This window comes from Seriola lalandi, unplaced genomic scaffold (genome assembly GCF_002814215.2).
Source record: "Seriola lalandi dorsalis isolate HSWRI2012SDOR001 ecotype SW California unplaced genomic scaffold, Sedor1 jcf7180002053930, whole genome shotgun sequence".
Classification (NCBI taxonomy): Eukaryota; Metazoa; Chordata; class Actinopteri; order Carangiformes; family Carangidae; genus Seriola; species Seriola lalandi.
This window is the reverse complement of record NW_019524483.1, coordinates 206,591-221,383: the sequence shown is the minus strand read 5'-3', so window position 1 is coordinate 221,383 and position 14,793 is coordinate 206,591. Positions and strand designations below refer to the sequence as shown.

Here is a 14,793-nt window from a genome sequence, read left to right as displayed (position 1 = left end):
CCCCCCCCCCCCCCCCCAACTCCCTGTCTAGATCCTGCTGAGCTTCCACATCAGCGTGTCTTCCACGGAGGACATCAAAACCACATACACCCTCATCCTCCAGCCTGAAACTCCACCAAGGATCACTTTCAGCAAGCTCTGACACACACACACACACACACACACACACACACACACACACACACACACACACACACACACAGACTTGACATGTTAAATCACATAATATAGCCTTAGCTGTGTTAACCTAGCAACAAAATTTCTGATGACAATCAGTTAAGTTTTTTTCTTTTTTGCTTCCCCGTGCTCTTTATATTCAGTCCAAGAATTCATCATACTGACTAATAAAAGTACCATCTCCTCCTCCTGTTGTCTTCATTGTGGCTGAGCGTTCAAAAGCAGCATTAACACTGCTGTCCACCAGATGGCGCTAAAATCCACACAAATCTATTCATTAACATTGGTGTCGGTTGTCCCTCCTCACCAGTCAGTCTTGACCCGCTTCACGCATCCAACAGGTTTGTCATTCCCTTCCTAAACATCTAAACTTTGCAGCTTTACTTTACACTGTGTCTGCACTGTGTAGGCCCATTAACTGTCCTTCTGCATGCAGCGTAGCAGCACTTGTTTTTGTACCTTGCTGTGAGGCAACAGTGTTTTTCATATCAGACTGTTTATTTTTTGGCTGAAAATCTCTCCTGCTGTTTCCCCCCCCCCCCTGTCACCCCGCCAGATATTGATCACTCCTGCTTTTTCCTTTTTTTCTGTTGTTTACTGACGAGCTTTGGTGGAAGATTTTTATTTCCTCCCAATGCAGGGAACCCACTTCCAGGATAAGATGAAGCGCTCATGTAAAAGTCAAATGTGATTAGGTTTTGATATCAATACTGCAACGTGTCTCGTGTATTCTCATATTTTAATGTTTAAATTGTTGCACATTTAAGCTGAATATCATGTTATTGCACTTTGGTCTCCATGCGTAAAACTGACCTTTACTCCAGACTGGTAATTAAGTACAGTGCTATTATATTATACTAGGTGTGTGCTTTACAGATCACAGGGCTGCAGGGTCAATTTTCTCTAACTCAGGAACAAAGGTCTGTTTGTCCTTTGGCTAACGATTTACACCCTCTGTCAACCCGGGTTCATACGTGACTGTGCATAGATACAACTCTGCAGAGTGCAGCTCTGTTTCTAGAGACCAACAAGAAACTTTGAGTAAAGTGTGTCAGTGAGGGGAAGACACATCATCTCTACGTGACACCTCATGTCAAAGTCTCATACTTATGTAACACAAGCCATTATCCCTCCGCAGTTCTCCAGCACAGGAAGTGTTTTCCACTAAAACAGCAACATGCTGCAGTGGGTGAATTCAAGACGTGGAGGGCAGCAAAGTAGTGATACAGGAAATTAATCAGGAGTTCACAACCCTTCTGACAAGCATATTACATAAAGTAATATTTTATCCTAACTTAGAAAGGTAACACTGGAGTATGTTACTCACAGTATAAGATGTAACTAATTGCTTTTAATTAATAGTTAATAAGGCCTTAGAATAAACGTTTGGGTTGCCAGGTTGTGGCTGGTATTAATACTCCAACATTATGAAACTCACTTAGTCTTTTTAGCTCTTTAATATATCATGTATATTATTCCAATTAACTGTCAGACCTTCTGGACCAAAACTAATTTATTCATATTATTCATTACTGCTTACTTGAATTATTGTAAGAAATCTTTATGAATCGCTTACTAACATTTATATTATGAGGTGAATTACTTTTGCTTTTGGCCTATTAGAAAGTGAGAGGTCCTGTATTTGTCCCTAGACCCAAGTTTGGGTTACACTGACATATCAGCTAATTTGGCTGCAGTTCCTCAAACACTAATGATTAAGCAACTGATTGTTTAGTCTAAGAATGTCGATCAACTGTTAAACAATTAGGTCTTTATCAACTAATTGTTTAAGCACAATACAGAAAAGGGTGGAAAGTAGTGCAGAGATATTCAGTCCCTGGTTTGAGACTAATAGTGTGTCAGTTTGAGGTCAGCGTTAGGATTACATAATCTGCAGCAGTGCGGCTGAAAGACAAGTGTACTGTAGTGCCCCCTGATAGTTTAGTGTCATTACTGGTCTATTGACATAAAGGTTTTTTTTTCCATTTTTAGCTTCCCCATGGCCCAGTCAGGCTTGTCCACCTACACTAACTCAACATAATCACCCGTCTGCTGCGAGCAATGGAGTCACTCCAAATGGTGTGAGTGGGAGGAGAGATGAGGGGGCAGCAGAGGGGTCAGGGGGTAAAAATGAATGAAAGAGGCTGAACTAGGCTTGTTCAGGTAACACAAGACTCTGAGAATAACTGGTGCAACAAGTGAGCACAGGGAAGAATAAAGACAGAGGAGGAAATCTAGAAAAATTACAGAACAAAATCCAAGAAACCCTAGAATAAACCGATACAGGAGGAGGAACAGTCGATTTGCATATAATGGAAGCTTTAACCAGAGTCGGTAAGTGAACCGAACATTTTTTGTTCATACTTTGTGTATGCAGGAGCTTTGTGCGAGGTTAATTAGGTGTATCAGTGGCTAATTATTTGTCACTTTACAACAGCAGTGACTAGGCAATATGAGATTATTCCATCATATACTGTGCATTACTCATTTGCCCCTTTTTAACTACCAGGTCAGATAATGTCTGATGATGTCCTCCTGTGTGGTTTGTCTTTTGAACTTCAGTGCAGACAGTGCAGACATAAATGTGCCCTCTTATGTCGGGTTCACTGATCAACCAAACACACACACACACACACACACACACACACACACACACACACACAGACACACACACTGACCTACGTTCATGTCAGAATGTGACCCACTGCAAACAGGTCATTCCTGGAATATTGTGGCGACACCCATCACCTGGTTCACCTTTCTTATCAGTCGTAAAGGCCGTGCATTGACTGATATTTTCCAACATCTGTGTCTTTGACCTAAAGTCTGCGTTATTTATAATCAGCCTTCCAGTAACAGGTACCTGTATGTAAGTGCATGATATTGTGTGTGTATCTGTGTGTGTGCGTGTGTGTTTCCATGTATACACTCTGGGATGTGTCAGAGGAGGATCTCAGTGGGACATGTAATGATGTGTGCAGCAGTGCGGCAGAACTGGGTCACAGGGAGGTGGAAATAGAGAGAAAACGACACGAAGAGAAAGAGGGAGAAAACACTGACAGGATAAAGGAGCTGTGCATGTTCACACTATCCTGCAAAAACCTCCAGTCACAATTTTCATCAGGGAGTTTCCTATTGACCCCTTCAAGTTTTGCCCCTCTCAGTTTTTGTCTGCAAAGGGCTTTGGAAAAAGTAGCCACAAATTTAAATCTAGTGTCATGACGTACATTTGTGACATTGGTTAACAAGCTTCCTTAACAGGGTAAAAAATAACAGATTACCAACGAATCAACCAAAAATATCCCTTTTTTCTTCTCCCTGTCCAGATTCCTCCTTTCTTCACCTCGCCTTTCTTTCTTCCTCTCCTCCTCTTCCTCCCCTCCTCTCCCCCTTCTTTGTCCTCACCTCTTGACTCCTGTCGTGCAGTTAGCACCGACCTTGTCTGTCAGGCTCTCCTCTCTCGTCCCCTGTGCAGAAATTGCAGGCTTGACTGACTGTGACATCCTTGAAAATGGATGTGATTGTACTGGCTCAAAGTCCTCAGCCAGGTACCACAATTCTTTGCATGAGAGACGTGCAGGTTGTACAAGGAGAGTGAATGTCGGACCAAATAAATGCTTATGTTAAATGCTAGAGGAGCAACAGGCAACAGTTTCGCTAACCTTAGCCATAACAACCTTGTAAGTTAGTAATATGTCATTGTGTTTACAGCTTTGCTGAGTTGCCCCCAAGTGACAAAAAAAAATAAATCAATTAATAGTTTAACAGTCATTACCTAAAAATTGGTCACCTATCATATGAGAACTGTTTTTGTTTTTCAATGATAATTCCATGTTTCTCTCGCTTGTCCGTTCATCTGTCTCTTGTTCATGGAGAGTCTGTTGCCACTGAGGGTTTCAGGTTGGAGGAGAACATGTAGCTCCTACACAAACAGACTGGGCAACAACAAAAACACAGTCAAATCAGTCTTCTTTCAGTTTGAGTGTCTTTTCGGAGAATGCAAGATGTCTCAGTTTTCCTTAATTAATTTGCCAGTTGAGAGGGTGATAATATTTTATTAAACTATGTGGAATCTGAATCTTGTCTGGATCTGTTTAGTTTTCTGTAAAATGACCAGCCTTATATTAAAGGATTGCAGGTGAGGAGAACCCCTGTTTTGCTTTGTTCAAATGTCAGTATAAAACCTTTAACATTACATTTCCTGCATATGTGACATTAATAGCATTAATAGTCTGTTGTGTTATTACCAAATACAGTATATTACCAACTTGGATGCTGAATGTTAGGCTGTAAGTCTTCATGATCCCTCCATGTTGTAGTTAATGTCAGGTCAATGTGTGGTGTGTTTTTGTGCCTTTGTGTGCAAACACTCTATACGTTTCCTCTGCTCTGAGTGCACATTTAAAATCTGTTGTGATTAGCCGCCATTCTAATCTTTGTTCTTCCCGCCTAACAGATAGAAGAGGTGTTGTTCTCTTTCTTCAATCATTAACAAAGAAATTACACTTCTTTTTCTGTTCAAGGTGTTTAGTCAATTAGTGCTCGCAGGTGGAGTTGGCAGTAGATTTTCCCTGACTGTCTTCACCCCGCTGACAACATTTCTCTGTCACTATAGCTTGTATCAGGCGCTACTCAGAGGTGATGACACTGCCGGACTCTTTCATCCAACGCCAGCAGCTGGACGCCAGCATGGCTGACACGTTCCTGGAGCATCTCTGTCTGCTGGACATCGACCAGGAGCCAATCACAGCGCGCAACACCAGCATAATCTGCACCATCGGTGAGTGTGACAACCAGTCGCAGACAGTGAGTCTCAGTTTCAAGTTTGTTTTCTGGCAACTGTTATATGTCATCGCTGGCTGGCTCCCTGTCAGACAGCCAGCTCCTGTGTGCCGGGTGTGTTGGCAGGGTCTAATTCTTGGCTGTGTTGCTTTTCAGCTCTTGCTGCTTTTTCTTCTGGCCAGAAAAAAAGAGAAAATAATTAGAAAGAAGTGCAATATACAAATAGCTTCTTAGTTCTCCAGAGCTGTGACTCCCCAGATTGTGGCTGTGATTCACTAATAGTCATTTTCATCATTGATTAATCTGCCAATGTCAATTTCTTGGCTCATTGGCCCATTTCAATTTTCCTGGTCCAAAGTGACATTTTTAAATTCCTTGTTTTGTTTTATTATCAGTCTAACAACTAAAGATATTCATCTTTCTCACAGGAAACAAAGAAAAGAGGCAAATCGTCATATTTGAGCTTTTACCAGGAAATATTTGCCGTTTTTGCTTGAAAAATGACTTGAACAATTATCAAAATCGTTCATTCCTTGTCAATAGACCTATTGTTTCAGCTCAGGTTTAATGTAAAATGTCCTTTCTCTTAATGCTCTTCCTTTCAGGTCCTGCATCCCGATCAATCCCCAAACTCCAGGAGATGGTCAAAGCAGGGATGAATATTGCTCGTCTGAATTTCTCTCATGGCTCACATGAGGTATGTAGCTGCACTTTATGTTTGCATCTGTGTAGACCTTTCTCACAATTACAGAACTTACACCCACATGGTTTGGTCTGTCATTCAGTCATGCATCTATTCTGTCTATGTCTGTCCCCCCACTTTTGTCTGTCAGTACCACGGTGAAACCATCAAAAACGTCAGAGAGGCAGTGGAGACGATTACCCCTGACCCTTTGTATTACCGGCCGGTTGCCATCGCCTTGGATACGAAGGGTCCAGAGATCCGCACTGGATTAGTGAAAGGGGTGAGAGTGTTATGCTTCATGCATTAAACGGTCTAAACTTAATCAACCAGTCACATGCAGTCAGGTGTGAGAGAAAAAATATGTCGACTGCTTTACGCAGTGAACACCTATTCTTTTTAAACTGAGTCGTTGGCGTGTCCTCATTTTCTTTTTCATCATCATCTGATTGTGTTGTTCTTTGTGATGCTGTTGTGTACGTCTGCTTTGCTGAACAAATGACTCCAAGCTGTTTGAAACCTCTTCATGCCTTGATTATCTTACAAAAGGCTCTGCATGACGTGCGGGCTGCACAATCTTGCTTGTTGTGTCTCCTCTGAAGTCTGTTTAGTGACTTAATCGGAAGATAGAATTACTAACGCATGTGTTATACATAAATGTATATTTGTAATCCTACAATGCATTTTTACCAGTTAATTTCTTTGTCATACATTAACATGAACAATGCTGGTTCATGTTTATGTAATTGACAGGAAGAATGACAGATTCACAAGTACACATAAGCAGTCATTTTAAATCCAAAAATGAAGCAGCAACACTAGAGCTCAACAAATGTTTTAAGCAAGGCAGGTGACATATTTCTGTGACAGTTATTACCTCATACAGCACAAAATCTGTCACGTTATCATCATCACTGGCACTCAAAATGAATTACCAGAACTATTCAGCCACAAACACTGTAAAACACATGCTGGTTGTCGGAGGTTAAGAGTGGCATAAGTCAAACAGGCAGTGGTTAGAGTTGGATCAAACAGGTTTCAGTCTGGCTCAGATGTAGGTTGTGGTTTTGCAGCAGCAAACAGAGAAAGATTCTCTCTCAGTATGAGAAGGTCAATATTTCTCTTCATTGTTTTTATTTTTTGCATTAGCTCCATGTTTGCCAATAGAGACACATCAATTTTCTATTCCAGGGTTGGCATATTGTAATTCTGACATGCCAGTGGAGAAAATATTCATTTTTGAGTAAGAGCAGAACATGAATTACAGTTCTTCTTTTTTCTAAACATTTGAGGGACACACTGAGTTTGTTGGTCCTTATGCTCATGGTGAATAATATACAGGACAGTGTATATGTCTGTGTAGACCCCCTGCAGCAAACACAGAGGCTTGGGAAAAAACTCCTCACTGATTGCACCTACAGAGAGGATTTCCTTGAAACAGATTTCCTTGAAACAACTAGTGATGACGCATACATGATAACACCTTCCATAGGTCTGTGAAGAACAGTGTGTTGACAGAAAAATGCTATTTAATGAAGTGCTTATCTTGGAAATGACCCTGTCCCTCAAGTGAACCTTTGCCTTTAAAAATGTGTTGATAATATAGAGATGATAATGGTGTTTGATTAAAGGCAGCATTAATTTCTTTCCAATGAGTGTCTGTCTGTGATAGTTTGTTCTATATGTGTGTGTTCGAACAGAAAGTGGAGGAGGAGGTGGAGCTGGAAAAGGGCAGCCATGTTCGAGTGGTGACAGCAGAGACCGACAAAGACAAAACTGATGGAAAGATCATCTGGGTGGACTATCCCCACCTGCCCAAAGTCCTCACCAAGGGAGGAAAGATCTACATTGACGATGGCCTCATTGGACTCAAAGTCACAGAAATAGGTAACACACATACCTGTGGAGAACGTACCTCTCATACATCTGGGTTGAAATACTACTTCCTTCCAATTTGCTACAGTTTTGCTTACTTCTTACTTTATATTTGCATGATTTATGTTTCATTGATTTTGCAATCTGAAGAAGTACAAGAATTCTCCAAAAAGAAAATTATCGAGAGAAAAACAAAATGTAATAAAAAAAAAGAAAGAACAGTAAATAGTATGTGCACGGATACATGTACATACCTGAAGACATACTATACATATAATATACATATACACATTGACACAAACATATTAGTGTCCACTTGTCTATCTTCCAATATCACATACTACTTGTCACTTTATTTGCCTTGATTTCTATGTGTCCTATTTGTCCTATGCTGTATTTTGTTGCTGCATTACATTATTATTGGTACTATTGTTGTCTTCAAATGAGCAGTACATTTGGTCACACAATGATTGGCTCTGTCTTTCATTGTGAATGTGATTTTCTTTTCAAAAAGGGAAACCTTTTCTTAGCTGAATAACCCATTCATGATGGATCCCTCAGTGTCTTCTAACCCCCTACCAACATCTGCCTCTGCGCTATTATGCTGGTGCAGATCATATCTGAGGCTCAGCTGTCTGTGATTTACACCAAAATAATAACTTAAAAATATCACACAAACATCATAGACATTCCACTAATAAGTCTTTAACTTTTCCATTATTCTGCATTACTTCCTGCACGATTTTAAATATGTTGATGTTTAAGGTTAGAGTAACCTAGAGTTAAGGCTTTTTCCTGTTCTCAGGTCAGGGTTTTTCTAAATAGTAGATTCTAAATCATACTGACAGATGTTTTTTCCAAACAGCTTGTAGTTGTGATATAACAGGACTGGATCCAAACTTAAAGGGCTATTTTAATTAACCTCTTATTTTCCTCTCCTCGCCCTCTGCAGGCTCTGACTGGGTGGACACAGTGGTAGAGGCCAGCGGGGTGCTCTGCAGTCGCAAAGGAGTCAACCTCCCCGGCTGCGACCTCATCGGCCTGCAGGCGGTCAGCGAGCGAGACGAGGCTGACCTGAGGTTTGGGGTGGCCCAGGGCGTCGATATGGTGTTCGCCAGTTTCATCCGCTCAGCCGAGGATGTCAAGGACGTACGGCGAGTTCTAGGGGCACACGGACGAGAAATCAAAGTGATCAGCAAGGTGGAGAGCCGGCAAGGTGTTCAGAAGTGAGTCACGGAAAAATGCCTCTGAACTTAAACCATCTCAGCGCAGTTATTTTGAGCGATACAGTCGCTGAGGGCAGTGAGTCTTTCATAATGAGGCTGTGACAGGACGTATAAATCTGCCAATCTGCCCCTCCTGTGGACAGCCAGCTGGTAGTAATGGATGGACATATGTCGGCTCTGGATGTTACACATCTATGATAATCAATTTGCGTGGCTGTCTGTGAGTTATGGTTGCCACTTAATGTATCTGACACAATTTATGTAACTGATCTCTCATCTCTCTTACTTATCTCTTGCTTTCTCTACTGCTCCCTGGCTTCTGACAATGTTTAACTACTGCTTTAATTTAGATGGGATTTTTTTTTTTATCAGATCATTAAGATTAAATTTTACATGATAATGATGATGTGTATCCACAAGTCCTGCTTTACATCTCTTGCAGCTGTATTTTTTCCTGAATCTGTGTCCTCATCACAGCTTCCTGCCATCACATATGGATTGGGATTCCATTCAGATGATTTAAGATTTAGATCACAATGAAACACTGTCCTCAATATGTTTTCAGGATCCAGAGACAATTCATAAAAATCCTGTTTTTTGCAGATCGAGATTTGAATGTGTTCTTGTTAATGCACAGAAACAAAGTGCTGTTATTGTTTTTGTCCACCCTGCTTCTGCTTTCTGATCCCTGCTCACTCCTGCGTTTGTGCTCTTTTCCTCCTCCCTCTTATTTTAACCCAAACACTCAACCCCCACCCCCACCTTCTACTCTGTCTGTCAGTTTTGAGGAGATCCTAGCTGAGAGCGACGGTGTGATGGTTGCCAGGGGCGACCTGGGGATCGAGATCCCGGCGGAGAAAGTCTTCATCGCTCAGAAGATGATGATTGGGCGCTGCAACTCTGCCGGCAAGCCCGTCATCTGTGCCACACAGGTCAGAGCCGGACACGAACACACACCCACACAGACAAGGATGGAGATGAGTATACAGTGTTAGCCAATGAAATGTCAAACAGTTCAGCGTAAACTAACATTAAATCCTAACAGGAACACATTAACCTTATACTCCTGCATGATGTACTCACACAGACACACACTCATTTGTCCAATAAATTCATCCTCAAACACACACACATTTCCTCTCTTTCATACCCCTCTTTAGTTACACACACACATGCAGGCACAGTCCTGCAGCCATGTTGAGTCATAGTGCTATATCTTGTTTATGCTACAGCTCTTGACTCAGAGTGACAGCATTATAGCAGGTTTGCTACTCCAGACCTGAGCCCACAAACAACACCCACACACATACACTAATCAGCATTAGTCGCAGCTTCTTAACTACTACAAAAATGGGGTCTCTCATGCAACGCTGCGAGCTATCTCATTTTCCAACTGTCTGCCTTGCTTATTGACTCGTAATACTGAGTCTCCAGCATGCCAATAATGATCTCACAAAGTCATACTCGTCTGCCTCAGTCTAAATGATCTCTCATTTCTCCTCCACTGCTGTCCATCCATCCACAAAGCCATTAGCCCCTCTCCTCGCTCTCTCCCTAACGCCTGTATGTGCCGTGTCACTGTCTCATCTTGGGCAAAAATTACAAAGATACAAAGTGGCTTATTTTTGATGGATTAATTGATCAGATCCTTTTACAGTGCCTGATGGAGACATTTTGTGTCTGGTAAGGAGACTAATGTGAAGTTAATGTATTATGTGTGTGTGTTTGTGCGTGTTTGTAGATGCTGGAGAGCATGGTGGCCCACCCACGGCCAACTAGAGCAGAGGGCAGTGATGTTGCCAACGCCGTGCTGGATGGAGCCGACTGTGTAATGTTATCTGGGGAGACCGCCAAGGGACTGTTTCCTGTGGAGGCAGTCGCAATGATGCATTCGGTGTGTGTTTCTGTGTGCACATGATGTCCATTCTGTTACATCTGACTTAGTGCCCTATGATAACTCCCCCCCCACCACCACCACACACTCATCCTCTGTCTGTGTCTCGCAGATCTGCAGGGAGGCAGAGGCGGCCATTTTCCACCAGCAGCTATTTGAGGAGTTGCGTCGCCTCACTCCTCTCTCTTCTGATCCCACAGAGGTCACAGCCATTGGAGCTGTAGAGTCCTCCTTCAAATCCTGTGCTGGGGCCATCATAGTCCTCACCACCAGTGGCAGGTGTGTATATGAACATGTATCCCCAGACAAGAAAGACAGTATTGGACAATTCTGCCAAACCCCTTAGATTGATACCACTCTCATGTTCAATTGATATGTACCTGATGTTAATAAGTGAGTTTTAGAGTTGCTGGTAGGTGTTTTAGACGGAGCCAGGCTGGCTGTTTCCCCCTGTCTCCTGTCTTTGTGATCAGCTAAGCTAACTTGCTGCTGGCTGTAGCTTCATATGTATTGTTCAGATATGAGTGGTATCGATCTTCTCATCTAACTCTCAGCAACAAAGCAATGTATTTCCTCAGATGTCGTTTTAAGGGAAAGATTGTGGTTATGGCAAACAAACTATGGTTAAGGTATGGTTAGGATTGGGCAACTAAAACACTTGGTTTAATTTAGGGAAAAAAAGGTGAATGTTTCTTCCACATAAAAGGCACATTACTACCTGCTTTGGCACTAAATGTTGGTGCTGGACACAAATTGTAAGGTGCTAAATCGTCCAATTTCATTGTTATTTCTTGGAATAAACTCAAATTCATGCACATGCTGTAGACATTTACTTAGGCCAATTCCTGAAAGTGTTAGACCTGTTAGAACATTACAATTGCAAGTTTCTCTTTTTCACTCTCTACAAACAGAGAGAGCTATTTAAAGGTTGGAGCAACAGATGTTAATCTATCCCAGAGCAGAGCTACAGATTTATTGCAGCACTGTTTTCTGCCTTTGCATCCTCAGGGGTAGAGTTTTGTTGACTATAATGTTTATAGTGCTTTTGTATTTTATGCATTTTTGTGTGTTGTGCTTTGTAAACTAACTCCCCTTCCTGCCACAACAAATATCTCTCCATAAAACGTGCACGCGCACACACACAGACACACACACACACACACACACACACACACATATATATATATATATATATATCCATACACCTGTATGGAAGCATTTTCATTCCTTCATATATATGAAGGAATGAAAATGCTCTATGCTTCCATACACCTGTATGGAAGCATTTTCATTCCTTCATATATATGAAGGAATGAAAATGCTTCCATACAGGTGTACTGCACTATGACATCCTACCATTGCTCTGTGACATGTATTACACTGCTGAGCAGGTGCAGTTGACTTTGGATCAAGATGGCAAGAAGTCAGTCAAGTCTAAGTGACCTTGAGGTTCGGACAACACAAAAACAGCTCATCTGGCGAGTGTTTCATTAAAAGAGACTCAAGTGACATCTTCATTTTAGTGTATGGGAAAGCATCAGATCAGCGCTCTCCACAACCGGGATAATCTCTACCACGGAGCATTGAAGCTGTTCTGGAAACTCATAGTGTCTCTCTAAGACGCTTGACATTGGATTTTGTCACCCACCCGTGGAAACATCGTTCATGTGTGTCAGCTGTGATAATTTACTTTCCATCCTCATCCCTTTTTCCTCCTTGTCTCTGCAGATCTGCACATCTCCTGTCCAGGTACCGGCCTCGCTGTCCTATCATCGCAGTCACTAGAAGTCCTCAGGTACAGCCCGCTCCTATGAACTGAATTATAAAACTGTCTTTGTGTTGACTAGCAGTGCCTTCGTCCTGCCAGAAACCTGCCTTAATTGTTGATGACTCACACTTTTCAAAAGCGAACATCGTCAGACTGGTCTCACTGACTGAGAATATTTATGAGTGATACTTAACCGGAGTGTAATCCTGTTTTATGGAGCTTTCTACAGAGCTTTCTGTTGTTTTAAAACATGTGTCACAAAAGTAGGCCATGATTACCTGTGATTTTAAAATCATGCGGGGTTAATCTGCATAACCCCCCTTTCCTTTTTTATTTTGTCTAATATCTATTTATTCACTGTGTACAAGTGATAATTTGGGTCTGCGGGTTCTTGTGTTTAGCAAAAATATTGATATATTGAACATGCACAGCAAATTCAAAGGAAGTTTGGCCTTTCTTTCTTGAGAAGCCCTTGTCAGGTAGACATTGCATTTAGACGTTTAAAGTCTTGGATGGAGAGACTGACTGACATTTATCATCATACCTCACAAGTAAGGAAAATAATATCCAAATTTCTAACCCTAACCCTCTTCCTCAGGTCGCCCGTCAGTCCCAGCTGTTAAGGGGAGTGTTTCCTGTCCTCTTCCACCCTCTGCCTGCTCCTGTCTGGGCAGATGATGTAGACAACAGGGTTAATTTTGGCATGAACATAGGTCAGTGTGTGTGGGGGTGTGTGTGTGTGTTGTTTGTCTTATTGCATGCATCCATTAGCATGCTTAGTTGTATGCTATGATACTGTCTTACTCACACTACCTCTCTGTTTGTCTCCACCCGCTTCCACAGGGAAAGCAAGAGGCTTCTTCAAGACAGGTGACATGGTGATTGTGGTGACAGGCTGGATCCCGGGGTCCGGTCACACCAACATTATGAGGGCAGTCAGTGCCGAGTAACAACCTGACCTGACCTGGACTCTAATTCTGACTGACATGCTGACCGGACAGTGGTAGAGCCTCTTTAAGACAGCTCCTATAATGAGAACCACCACCTGAAAATAATAACCACTGTCACTGATGAATTAACAAAACTATGAGAGAATCATCATTGTTATTTAAACTCAGAGATATTGAGCGCCACTGGAACTGGTCTCATGAATGTTGAATTTGTGTATAAGGTGTTTTATTAAAAGTCATGACTCCCTCCAAATAAACCTTAAACCATTCATGTTGTCCTGTTCACATCAGGCCTGAACCTGCACTAATTGAGCCGTCCAGCCTCTTCTTCTAATCTCTCTTATTTAAGTAATACTGGATTGAACATGAATATTGTCTCTTTGCAGGCCATTGTTGAAGCCCATCATTATTTGCAGACTGTATATAATTTGGAGATAAGGCTTTCATTTCTGTCCATAGTCCTGAGCTTATCTCTATGACATTGCAGTTCTTTTGGCTTTTATGAGCAGAGCCGGGAGATGCAGAGACGACGGGTATTGGACTACACCTCCTTTTGTCCACTGAGATGACCCAGATGCCCACATCTGCATACTGTTCTCCCATAAATTTAATTATATCTATTCCTGTGTAGGGCTTACTCATGTCTGATGATCTTTTACGTGACATCCTTGCCTTTCTTCTGCAGGCATCCTTCGTCTTTGTTTTTTCCTTTCCAGCTCTAATATGCCTTCAGTCCTCCTGCAGTTTATTTCAACCTCTCTCTGCCACTAAAAAACACTTTTACATAGACTGAGCACTGACAATATCTTTGCAGATTTCAAACACATTTAAAGGACTTTTATGTTTATGCTTCCAAATGGGGACTGTTGTTGTAGATTGCTATTATTATTGAGGCATTAATGCATTAATTATGAAGCAATTTAATTTTATACCTGCTGAGATGCTAATTTATATACTAATGCCTGGATTCATTTTTAAAAAATGCACCATATTTAAAATGGTGGTCATATGTTGTGTATATAAAATAAAGTAACTAAATACAGCTGTAAAATGAATGTAGAAAACTATATTTGCCTTGTACATTATTAGAGAGATTGTACTCAGTTACTTTACCTTGATATAATTTATAAGGATGTTCACTTTGTATTCAAGCACAGTCACGATAAATTGTACTAATTGTGTAAAACATGGCTTGCATAGAGCACAACGTTCACGAAGTCATTTTAAATGAACTGCCATCATACATGCCATATATCATTTATCATCCCACAGGTATGAAGCACTCGAGCTTTGTGTACCTCAGGTTTGGACGAGACATCCTTTAATGGACATAATCTGATTGTATTTGTTTGATGTCGTTTTGTATTTGTCACCATTGTTTAAAAAGACTTGTTCTTTGTCCGAGATTTAAATAAAGTTTCAACATCACTCTCTCCAGC

At 41.5% G+C, this 14,793-nt stretch overlaps 2 protein-coding genes across 3 annotated transcripts in view; both read left to right on the top strand.

Annotated features, from left to right (window-relative positions):
- Positions 1-363, top strand: part of cyp11c1 (cytochrome P450, family 11, subfamily C, polypeptide 1) — a 6,609-nt gene extending 6,246 nt beyond the window's left edge. The window contains exon 9 of the mRNA XM_023402332.2: positions 32-363. Within this exon, the coding sequence (XP_023258100.1) occupies positions 32-142 (111 nt within the window). The 3' untranslated portion in view covers positions 143-363. The remainder of the gene's footprint in view (positions 1-31) is intronic.
- A 46-nt stretch (positions 364-409) lies between these two features.
- On the top strand, positions 410-14,787 carry pklr (pyruvate kinase L/R). 2 transcript variants are annotated; one of them, XM_023402392.2, is made up of 12 exons: positions 410-518; positions 4,793-4,957; positions 5,565-5,656; positions 5,793-5,924; positions 7,342-7,528; positions 8,469-8,742; positions 9,524-9,674; positions 10,484-10,636; positions 10,749-10,915; positions 12,365-12,431; positions 13,003-13,117; positions 13,248-14,787. In XM_023402392.2, the coding sequence occupies exons 1-12, from the start codon at positions 425-427 to the stop codon at positions 13,352-13,354; spliced, it is 1,704 nt and encodes a 567-aa protein (XP_023258160.2). In that variant the 5' UTR covers positions 410-424; the 3' UTR covers positions 13,355-14,787. The 2 variants fall into 2 exon arrangements, with proteins under 2 accessions (XP_023258160.2, XP_023258159.1); XM_023402391.2 differs by lacking the exon at positions 410-518 and adding an exon at positions 2,299-2,511.
- The last annotated feature ends 6 nt before the right edge of the window (positions 14,788-14,793 follow it).

What these genes read in the sequence shown, in the direction of transcription:
- pklr (XM_023402392.2), top strand. Translation starts at nt 425, where the DNA reads ATGGCGCTAAAATCCACACAAATCTATTCATTAACATTGGTGTCGGTT. An exon ending in CAGCATAATCTGCACCATCG is followed by an intron (nt 4,958 to 5,564) that starts GTGAGTGTGACA and finishes TCTTCCTTTCAG; the next exon opens with GTCCTGCATCCCGATCAATC. An exon ending in AGCCGGCAAGGTGTTCAGAA is followed by an intron (nt 8,743 to 9,523) that starts GTGAGTCACGGA and finishes TCTGTCTGTCAG; the next exon opens with TTTTGAGGAGATCCTAGCTG.